The sequence below is a fragment of the Triticum dicoccoides genome, chromosome 4A, assembly GCF_002162155.2.
Source record: "Triticum dicoccoides isolate Atlit2015 ecotype Zavitan chromosome 4A, WEW_v2.0, whole genome shotgun sequence".
Lineage (NCBI taxonomy): Eukaryota > Viridiplantae > Streptophyta > Magnoliopsida > Poales > Poaceae > Triticum > Triticum dicoccoides.
This window is the reverse complement of record NC_041386.1, coordinates 58,913,002-58,924,399: the sequence shown is the minus strand read 5'-3', so window position 1 is coordinate 58,924,399 and position 11,398 is coordinate 58,913,002. Positions and strand designations below refer to the sequence as shown.

At 57.5% G+C, this 11,398-nt stretch overlaps 1 protein-coding gene across 1 annotated transcript; it reads left to right on the top strand.

Annotated features, from left to right (window-relative positions):
- Positions 1 to 1,138: 1,138 nt before the first annotated feature.
- Positions 1,139 to 3,502, top strand: LOC119284962 (3-ketoacyl-CoA synthase 6-like). Its single transcript, XM_037564150.1, has 2 exons — positions 1,139 to 2,146; positions 2,226 to 3,502. The coding sequence occupies exons 1-2, from the start codon at positions 1,430 to 1,432 to the stop codon at positions 2,997 to 2,999; spliced, it is 1,491 nt and encodes a 496-aa protein (XP_037420047.1). The 5' UTR covers positions 1,139 to 1,429; the 3' UTR covers positions 3,000 to 3,502.
- Positions 3,503 to 11,398: the final 7,896 nt, after the last annotated feature.

Sequence of the window (11,398 nt, the reverse complement as noted above, 5' to 3'; positions counted from 1 at the left end):
AACAGGCTGCCAGCGTCGCGTCTCCTGATCTCCAAACCCAACGAAACCCGATTTTCTCCAGACGAATGGGAGAAAACTGAAACGGAGGTAGTACCGTTTCAGTCGTTGCAGAGCGGGTCTCGCAGGGGCTTTATGACGGGGCAGCGACCCTGCTGCAGGAGTGCCTTAATTGTGCAAGCACAAGGGACCAACAGAGGAGTAATTTGCACATGTGGCCATGGACAGGTGTCGCTGTGTGTGTGTGGAGAGCTCGACTCGGTAACAACAAGTCGCGGGTGCAAGGGAGGGAGACGATTGGTCAGTCCAATTATTGTACGTGTGCCTGGCCGTAGTCGTCGAGGGAAAAAAAATACCAGGAACGGTGCACTGCCTCTGATCCTGAACGATGTGAAAAAGGGGGAATGCAGGGGTTTCGACGTCCCATTCAGAATTTGGAGTTGGATGTGACTGTTGCCGCCGGACGACGTGTGCTTGGCTCACCTCGATCAGGCGTTGGTACGTCTGTTGAACTAACCGCCCCTGTGAGTCTCTGGGTTTGATCGTCAGATACAGGATAGGGCAGCAGCAGCAACATGACAGCATGAGTTGTAAATTGTATACGTCCGGTTTATATCCTTAGGTTGGTTAACCAGCGCGATTATTCAGATGCAAGCATGACCGTGCGCCGGTATACCCTTTTTTCGGTCACTTTCCCGTCCTATTTAATTAGTATATCATGCCGAAGCAAGTGATTGGAGCTCAACTGTCTGCAGCTCAAAGGGATAGTATCAGGCAAGCAGGCCATGTAAGTACTGCTCCGCCGTGCGACTAATAATGATCACAGGCACAGTTTGTACTACGACAAATAATGTGCATCTAACAACAACTAAATTTCAGGAGCATTGGCGTTAACCGTCACCCTGCTGAGCAGAAGGCCGATGGGAACGGCGCGGATGCCGGAGAAAGCGATCCCGGTGCACGACGAGGAAGACTGTAGTCGCACGCAGGCAGCGCAAGGTCCCGTGCCCGTGTGTGAGCGCGAAGAAGCAGGCGCCCCGAGTGGCCAGCCAAGGCGAGCTCACGCTCCGGTTGGTGGCGGTAGCCAGTCTCCTCATTTAAACTGCCCATCTGCCCCGGCCCTCCCCTCCGCCCCGCCACTCTATTAAACCCCGCCACGCCACCACCTCCTCCGCAACCGCAACCGCAGCCCCGGCATCTCACCTCACCTCGTCGCACTCCAACCCCAACCCCAACCCCACACCCAGCCAGCACCCGGAGACGTGTCCGTGCGCGCAGCACCAACCCAGCGGTGCGCCGCAGAAGCAGGCAGGCAGGCCGGTCTGCCAGTGGCGCGCGGCGTGCGGGACGGAGCCAGAGCGCGAGCCGTGACGTGCGGGCGCGGGCCGGGCTAGAGACTCGCCCCTAAGTAGCACCGATCGACGGACCGGTCATGCCGAGCGCGCTGGGGAGCGGCTTCGCCGGGTCGGTGAGGCTCAAGTACGTGAAGCTGGGGTACCAGTACCTGGTGAACCACTTCCTGGCGCTGCTGCTGGTGCCGGTCATGGCGGCCACGGCGATCGAGCTGGCGCGCCTCGGCCCCGGCGAGCTGCTCGCGCTCTGGCGCGCCCTCCACCTCGACCTCGTGCACATCCTCTGCTCCGCCTTCCTCGTCGTCTTCGTCGCCACCGTCTACTTCATGTCGCGCCCCAGGCCCGTCTTCCTCGTCGACTACTGCTGCTACAAGCCCTCGCCCAGCTTCCGGGTGCCCTTCACCACCTTCATGGAGCACATCAAGCTCATCTCCAACAACGACAGGAGCCTCCGCTTCCAGACCCGCATCCTCGAGCGCTCGGGGCTCGGGGAGGAGACCTGCCTCCCGCCGGCCAACCACTACATCCCGCCCAACCCCAGCATGGAGGCCTCCCGCGCCGAGGCGCAGCTCGTCATCTTCAACGCCATCGACGACCTCGTCCGCCGCACGGGGCTCAAGCCCAAGGACATCGACATCCTCGTCGTCAACTGCAGCCTCTTCTCCCCGACGCCCTCCCTCTCCGCCATGATCATCAACAAGTACAAGCTCCGCAGCAACATCCGCAGCTTCAACCTCTCCGGCATGGGCTGCAGCGCCGGCCTCATCTCCATCGACCTCGCGCGCGACATGCTCCAGGTAAGTACTAATAAACCCATTGATTCGATCACCAGCTAGCTTGCGATATGGGTATGGATCTGATCATGTGATCTCACAGGTGCATCCCAACTCGAACGCGCTGGTGATCTCGACGGAGATCATCACGCCCAACTTCTACCACGGGAGCCGGCGGGACATGCTGCTGCCCAACTGCCTGTTCCGGATGGGCGCGGCGGCGATCCTGCTGTCGAACCGGCGGCGGGAGGCGCGGCGCGCCAAGTACAGGCTGGTGCACGTGGTGCGCACGCACAAGGGCGCGGACGACCGCGCGTACCGGTGCGTGTACGAGGAGGAGGACGACGAGGGGCACTCGGGCATCTCGCTGTCCAAGGAGCTCATGGCCATCGCCGGCGAGGCGCTCAAGTCCAACATCACCACCATGGGCCCGCTGGTGCTGCCCATGTCGGAGCAGCTGCTCTTCTTCTTCCGCCTGGTGGGGCGCAAGGTGGTCAACAGCAAGTGGAAGCCCTACATCCCGGACTTCAAGCTGGCGTTCGAGCACTTCTGCATCCACGCCGGCGGCCGCGCCGTCATCGACGAGCTGCAGAAGAACCTGGAGCTGTCGCCGCGGCACGTGGAGGCGTCGCGGATGACGCTGCACCGGTTCGGCAACACCTCCAGCAGCTCGCTCTGGTACGAGCTCGCCTACATCGAGGCCAAGGGCCGCATGCGCAAGGGCGACCGCGTGTGGCAGATCGGCTTCGGCAGCGGCTTCAAGTGCAACAGCGCCGTCTGGAAGTGCCTCCGCACCGTCAAGACGCCCACCGACGGGCCCTGGGAGGACTGCATCCAGCGCTACCCCGTCCACATCCCGGACGTCGTCAAGCTGTGAGGAGCTCAGCTCGCCGCCGGCGGCCGTGCCATTACCCTGCACGTACGTGTCCCCCGAAACCTGGAGCTCTGTGGGGGTCCCGACCAAATTAAACCAATCTCTTTCTCTCCTTTGCTCTCTTTCTTCCTTTTCCTTTTTCTATTTTTCGTCGCCATAAATGGAATTACATGGATACTCGTGGGATGCGTCACACAAGGAGGGGATCATTCATCATTCACAGGGAGATTAGTCGGCTACCCGTATATTTATGTTGAATTGGAGGACGCTAACGTGGGCGTGCGTGGTTGTTAAATTGTTCGTGTCACGGATTTCCACTGCGGTGAAAGGGATACTTACATTGGCACTGGGGGCTTTGTCAATCAAATTCCCTTCGGTTGTGTAAACCTTCTTCATGCATACATGCATGCACTTCTTTCTCGGTATTGCTTGTAGGTTAGTAGATGATGATGTAACTGCCAGTGTGTATTGTTTGGTGTCGTGTCATTAGAGGTTTTCAGTTCTTACGCATATTGTTGAATGCTACTCCCTCTGTAAACTAATATAGGATCGTTTAGATCAGTAATCTAAACGATCCTATATTAGTTCACAGAGGGAGTAGTATACTTCTCTGCAAGTATTCTGTAAGTGCAACCACCAGTTACTCATGAATTTCATGGTCGTATAATTTGAAGAAAACTCATGGTCCACACAAGACATTACTTCCTCCGTCTAGGTGAGTAAGTCATCTTAGACTGTGCACTGTGACCAAGCAGGAGGAAAAAACGAGAAAACTTAATGTTCATTTGCTAATTAATAGCATTGCATGCAATGAACTAACCACTGCATGTCGTGTTTGATAGTCTCAAGTCATTAAAAGCATGCATACCCCACATCTCTTATTGGTTGACATGTCAAGAAACAAAAAACGAAGTAGAATTTAATGCACCGCGCCTAAGTGTTTTGGGATTATTTGGTTTTCGTAAGGTGACTTACACACCTAGACGGAGGGAGTACGAAAAGACAGAAATCCATCTGCACAATGAGCTCCCTTGCTTCTTCGGAGGAATTTCTTTTCTCTGACAAAGATGCTTTTCCTTCCTGCCTGCCATCAAAGGCTGGCTCCGGGAACACTTCACTCTCGTTCCGTTACGAGTGTGCAATATAGGTACTCCACCATGCCCGCTCCCAACCCACCACCGCTCCACCGGCCCATACCGGCGACGCTCGCTCCGGCGTCGTCGGCCACACCTCACTCCCTTCCCGCTGCCCTCCTGGCCGGCCTCCACCGCCCGTCCCAGCAGCTCCTCTGGGAGTTCCCTGCTTCGCAGGCCTCGTCCCCGGTGCTCCCAGGTGTGCCCGATCCAGATCTGAACTTCGACACGCCTCCGCCTCCTTCCCCGGGTCGCCCGCATCTCCCTGCTGATGAGGTGCAGGTGGTGCTGGAAACCCCTCCTGGCCTGCTCGCCAACGCTGCTTCCCCACCTACCGGCTTCAATGCGGCTGGGGCTGCCCGTACCGCCATATCGTCGGACGCCAGGGATCTTAATGGAGGCTCTGCCGCGGGATGGCTCGCTTGCTTTCGGCCTGCGCCAGTGCAGGATGCCGCTGAGCAATCAAGGCCGTGCGGCGCGGCGGCCGCGGGGCTCGAGGTTGAGAAGACCGCGCCATGGGTTGAGGTCAAATCACGGCGGCCACGCTCGCCGGCCAATCCAACTGGGGCATTCACTGCGCGCGCTCCTCCCCCTGTGTGGATAAAGGGGCTCTGCTTCCACTGCCTTGGCCACCGACACCGGGCCGTCGACTGCCGAAACCCCGTCACCTGCAGGCGCTGCTTCGCTCGGGCCACTGGGCGCGCGACTGCTTCCATGCCCCGCGCCCTCATCTGCGTCCCGGCACGCCTAGGCAGTGCACAACGCCACCCCCTCCGCCGCCTCGGATCCTGCAGAAGGCCGACCAGTCCCCGTCCCCGCCGGCTGCGATGGCCTCCGCTGTTGCGACCTCGGCCTGGGCTGGCGACCACTCCGTCCGCCCGGAGGTGTCCGCCAGCATCCACAACACCCCCGCCATGCAGCTGGAGATGGCCCTCCTGGAGTCCAACGCCGTCGTCGCCTGGTTCGACCGGGACCGCCAAGTCTCCACCAACGAGATGGCCGCGTTCCTCGCTGACAGGCTCGGGGCGCTGCAACCTGACGTGGTCGTCGTCCTCCACCACCCTGAGAAGTATCTCGTGCGGTTCATCCACAAGCATCACGCCGAGCTGGCCGCCTCCCGTCGTGTGCTGCCGTTCGGGGACACCAAGCTACAGCTGCGGGCGTGGCGGCTTGAGGCGCACGCGGAGCACGTCGACCTCGACCAACACGTTCGCCTATGCCTCGAGGGCCTCCCCCTCTATGCCTGGGATGAGCTCGCCGTCGCCAATGCTGTCGGCTCCGGGTGCTCCCTCGACTACATCGAACCCGCGTCCAAGTTGAAGACGGACACCCAGGTCCTGGGCCTCTGGGCATGGACGCCCTGCCTTAGCAAGGTCCCGCGAGTGAGCTGGGTCACCCTTCCCGCTCGCAACGGGGGTGCTCCGATCTACGGCAGGAAAGGACTCGAGCATCGGGTCCTCGTACACCTCGACATCCATGAGGATCCCTCCTCGGGCAGGCTGGTCTCCAAGCCATTCACGTGGCGCTACAACATCGTGGATGGCGAGGCCAAAGCTCGCGACAGGCGTGAGCGCGTCTCCCGTCCCGTGCGTCAGGATCGGCGCGACCGAGATGAAGATGGTGACCGCGGTCGTCGCCGCGACGGGCGCGACGCGTCCAGGGGAGGTCAAGACAGCGGTGCACGTCCCCACAGGAGCCATTCCCGTGCGCCTCGCGACGATCAGCGGCATGGCCAAGACAGGGGAAGCAGGGTTGACCACCGCGGCAACCGCGACGGCCGTAGGCGTGCTGCATCGCCGGCGCCCCTGCCGGCCGGCGCCCCTATCCTCTTGGGCTCCGGCGCCAACTGCAACCCCGAGGCTAGCGCCATGGAGATGGGTCGAGCCCCTCCGGCCATGGCTCTGGCTGCTCCTGTGGAGGCTCGTGGTCGCAGCCCGTCTAGGCACGCGCGCCCTGGTAGTGCCAGGCGGGACTCAAGGGACGCCCGCACTCCTCCGGCTTCGCCGCCCCTCTCCCCCACGTCCGTGCTCCGCTCACCACCCCCCTCCAAGCATGACGAGGCTAGGGCTGCTACAGAGGCCATTCAAGAGAGGAGTCCAGCACTCATTGAGCTTTGCTCGCCGGTCTCCATGTTGAGCCCCCTCCTCCACGTTTCGCCAGTACGCCCTCCCGGCTTTGAGGCATCTCCTACACCACCCCTCCTCAGCAGTGGCCCCCTGCAGCGAACCCCGACCTCTCCACGGGCTCGTAAACGTGCAGATGATGATGTGTTGCCGGCCGGGGCTTGCTGAACTGCTTGTGCCAAGCCTGGGGGGTGGCTCCCCCGGAGCCATTGTTCTGTGCTCGCCAACCTGCGCTGTTGATGTGTGCTCCGGATCTCCCTCCTTCCCCTGCTTCAACACCACCCAGGAAGCCGACAGCCCGCCGGAAAACTCTCGCTGGCGTGAAGATCTCCAAGGTGAGTGGCCTCTCCCTGCAGAGGATCAGGCGCCCTGTTGTCCTCGCAGCAATGACGTCGGTGGCACAGGCGGCTGAGCAGTTTATTGGCCGCAGCCTGGGCATCATCAAGAACGGGCAGGACGTCACCACTGCCACCCTGGATGCCTTCGCTGTAAAGTTTAAAGAGCAGCTTCCTCCTGATGTAATTGTGGCCATGAGAGAGTTCTTTGAGCTAGACAATGGGGCTGTTACAGCAGTGGAAGATGCTCTGATCGAGCATGGTGGAGCAGGGGTCCTCAACACTGTGGGAGCAGATGTTGACGCGGGCTCGCTGGATGTGAACGCCTGAGGTTTAGATCTTGTAGTAGCTGCTGCTGGGTGCGTTGTTCCTCATGTTAGTGCAACATCTGTTGTTTTGTAAGGGTCTGTTCCAGTTCAAGGGCAATAGCTCTGTTTGTGGAAGAACTACAACTCTGTACGTGGTTTGTACCAGTTCAAGGGCAATAGCTCATGTTAGTGCAACTATGTACGTGGTTTCGTCCATTTGGCCTTGTGCTAGTCCATGCTTCCATCTTGTTCATGCATGTGTGCGCCCCCATCATGGGCTTCATCCAAACCTCAGGGCCACCTTACTTTCCAATGACAGTACAACCGATAAACACAATTAGCTGGAATGTGCGGGGGCTTAATTTCCCTGACCGAAGAGCTACTGTTAAAGCAACGCTTGCCGACTCCTCCTGCCAGCTTGTCTGTCTTCAGGAGACTAAGTTGAGTGTTGTCGACAAATTCATCATTGTGTCACTTGGGGGAAACAGACTGGGTGGCTTTGCCCAGCGTCCGGCGAACGGAACTAGGGGCGGTATCCTATTGCTATGGGATGAGAATCTACTTGATGCTTCCGACTTTGTCACCTCTGCATACTGTATTTCTGCCACGTTCTGTATACGTGCTTCTGGCTCCTGCTTCAAGCTCACTTCGGTCTATGGCCCCACTGATTCCTCGTGCAAAGATGCTTTTTTTGCGGAGTTGCTCAACCACAAACCACCTACGGATGTGGCTTGGTTGGTTGCCGGGGACTTTAACCAAATTTATCGAGCCAGGAATAAGAACAAGAGGAACGTCAACACGAGCAGAATTAACCGCTTCCGGTCGACGCTTCATTCCTGTGAACTCAAGGAAATCCACCTCCAGAACAGACGCTTCACTTGGAGCAACGAACGCGTCAATCCCACATTGTGCAAGCTTGATTCCTTCTTCTGCAATGCCGAGTGGGACACCACTCACAACAATCACTTGTTACATGCCCTGTCGTCTTCCCTCTCTAACCATTGCCCTCTGTTGCTCGCTGATGACAAGGGCCCTAGGCGCCCGCGTACATTCAGATTTAAGAATTTCTGGGTATCTTTGCCCGGATTTCACGAGGTCGTTCTTGATGCTTGGGCGGAGAGGGTGAGTCATTCTGAACCGTACCAGGTCCTCCACCATAAGCTCAAAAAAACGGCGCTCCGCCTTGCTCAGTGGAGCAAGCGTATCTTCTCCAAGGCCAAGGTGCAGCTCCATGCAGCCAACATCATCATCCTCCGCCTGGACATTGCGCAAGAGGAGCGACTACTATCCCCGGAGGAGCTTGACCTACGCTCTAGGCTTAAGAGGCGCGTGATCAGTCTTGCGGTTCTAGAGAGGGTAAGAAAGAGCCAATGCGCTAGGATTGCGAACCTGAAGGACGGGGATGCTAACACAAAAATTTTCCACCGCCGCATCAACTCTAGGAGAAGGAAAAATCACATCCATAGGATAAAAAACGCACAAGGCTGGGTCACCGACCATAAGCAAAAAGAGGACATCATCCATAACCACTTTGCCGAGGTCATGGGAAGAGCAAGCACGAGCTGTGTTGACCTTAATTGGGATGAGCTTAATATCCAGTCGCATGACTTGGATGATCTCGGTGATCCCATCACTGAGGATGAGGTTTTGGCGGCCATAAAAGCAATGCCGGGGGACAAGGCTCCCGGGCCGGATGGCTTCACGGGCATCTTCTTCAAACGTTGTTGGGAAATTATTAAGCATGATCTCATGCGGGTCATCCAGAGCTTTGACTCGCTCCACACATCCCACTTGCAATGGCTCAACTCGACCAATGTGGTGCTTTTGCCCAAGAAGGAGGGGGCGGAGGGATTCTCTGACTATAGGCCTATTAGTCTTGTCCATGCCATGGCCAAGATTATCGCCAAGATTCTTTCCCTGCGGCTTGCCCCTCACATGGACGTTCTCGTCTCCAATGCCCAAAGTGCTTTCATAAAGAAGAGGAGTATCCATGACAACTTCATGTATGTGCGCAATTTTGCGAGCGTTGCACAAGCGCAAGACTTCAGCCCTCCTCTTCAAGCTTGACATTAGAAAAGCTTTCGACTCGGTCAAATGGGAATACATCCTCGACTTATTACAACGCAAGGGGTTCCCTTGCAAATTCCGGAATTGGATTGCCGCTCTACTCTCATCTTCCTCTTCGCGCGTTCTCCTCAATGGGCTTCCGGGCCCCCCGATCAAGCACGGCCGCGGGTTTCGTCAAGGGGACCCAATTTCACCTCTACTGTTCGTCCTTGCAATTGACACCCTTCAACATATCCTCGACATCGCAACTCACAAGGGCATCATCCATAGGATCCGCGGCCGCGGCGTCATGATGAGAACCTCCCTCTATGCGGACGACGCGGCCATCTTCATGGCCCCAATCAAGTAGGACATTGATAACCTCTCAGTCATCCTAAGGGGTTTCGGCGAGGTGACGGGACTCTGCACCAACTTCCGCAAGAGCTCGGTTGTGCCCATTCGATGCAGCCACCTTCCTCTGGAGCATATTCTGAGTAGCATTCCGGCGACCCGCGCCGCTTTCCCAATCAAATATTTGGGCCTCCCGCTCTCAGTACGACAACTTCGGAAGGTCGACTTCCAGTATCTTGAAGACAAGGCGGCCGGAAAATTAGTAACTTGGGAGGGACAAAGCATCACAACTATTGGGCGCACTACCCTTGTCAGATCGGTCATCACATCTCAAGTGGTCTTCTCCATCACATCTCTCATCGTGCCACAGGGCACACTTCATAATATCAACAAGATTGAAAGGGCCTTCCTCTGGTCAGGGTCGGACAAGACGACCGGCGCAAAATGTAAGGTCAATTGGGACATGGTCTGCAGGCCTACGATCTATGGAGGCCTGGGCATCCTCAACACCGACAAGTTTGCTCGGGCCTTGCGACTAAGGTGGCCATGGTACGAACGGAAGGAGCCTACCAAGCTTTGGGTTGGCTTGGGCAACCCGTGCACCGACGAAGATATGGATTTCTTCTATGCCTCCACCACAATCATCGTTGGCAATGGTGCAAAAACACCGTTCTGGGACTCCCCGTGGTTGCTTGGCCGCAAGCCCAAGGATATTGCCCCTCTTATTTTTCAAGCCTCAAAAAGGAAGAGATCGACGCTTCGCCAGGCCCTGCGAGGGAACGCTTGGATGACCCACATCAAGCATGCCACTATTGTCTCCGCCGCACACATCCGGGAACTTTTCTCGCTTTGGGCACTTGTGCATGACTTCCATCTTGACGATCACGTTGAGGACGACATTGTTTGGAAACATGCTGATGATGGGCAGTACTCGGCGTCCACAGCTTATAAGGCGCAATTCCTTGGCCTGACGCACTCGCCCATTCACCACATGGTTTGGAGAGCTTGGGGCCCCCCCTAAGGTTAAATTCTTCGCCTGGTTGACCTTGCAAGACCGGAACTGGACCGCCGACCGGTTGGTGCGGTGTGGTTGGGATAACTGTGGGCTTTGCCCTCTTTGCAAACGTGAGCAAGAATCGGGCATCCACCTCTTCGTCAAGTGCCGCTTCTCCATTAGGCTCTGGCGATCGGTCATTGACAAGTTTGATCTTGTGCACATGGACACCTCCAATTGGCACCTTGAGGATTCCCTCATGCAATGGTGGGATAAAAGGACCGACATGCGAAACCCCAATAGACGAGCGAAGGCCTTCCTCACCATGCTCGTCTCTTGGACTATTTGGAACGAGAGAAATGCGCGGGTGTTTCGTAACAAGAGCGCGCCGCCGCCTATTCTGCTCCAAAATATCGTGCTTGAGGCAAAATTATGGGATACGGCAGGTGCTAAAAAACTAGGGTGTTTTGTTCTACGAGAGTAATTGCCATGCCGTGTTGCAAGGGCGCTTGTAAAAACTCTAAACTCTATTCTCCTCTTATTTAATGGATGAGGCAAATCTTTTGCCTCCGTTTCGAAAAAAAAAGGCTGGCTCCTTTGCACGTACTGCTGCTCTGTTGTTGAAGGAGGAGGAGTATGTGATTAGCAGTGAATGCAGCTGAGTTGCAGCGCCGACAAGTTTGCCCGGACGGACGCTTCCGTCGAATGGGAGAAGGGAGGCTTCGGGGTTTTGGGAGAGCCAATCAATCAGTCAATCGAAGCCGCGCCCCTGCTTCAGTTCTACCGCCTGCCTGCCTGCCTGCCTGCCGGAGCACGCAAAGCAAAGGAACACGGACGGGGCTGGCGCCGCATTTATGGCGGGGAGGCAATCTGCTGGTGACGATACGGCTGGAAGTCAGTACGCCGTGGCCGGCCATGTGATGATCCAGCCGGCCACGGGCTCGCCCCACTACGTAATATGTCTGCCCACGTCCGCGTCCTGAATTCAGAGCCATTGACAGCACGATCGATCAGACGGGACGAGGGGGGGTAGGCGCCGGCCGGCGAGCGCGGCCGACGGCGCCACGGCCGTCGCGGCGGCGGTGGAGGGGCGGTGTGTGTGCGTGCGTGAC

What these genes read in the sequence shown, in the direction of transcription:
- LOC119284962 (XM_037564150.1), top strand. Translation starts at nt 1,430, where the DNA reads ATGCCGAGCGCGCTGGGGAGCGGCTTCGCCGGGTCGGTGAGGCTCAAG. An exon ending in TCGCGCGCGACATGCTCCAG is followed by an intron (nt 2,147 to 2,225) that starts GTAAGTACTAAT and finishes GTGATCTCACAG; the next exon opens with GTGCATCCCAACTCGAACGC.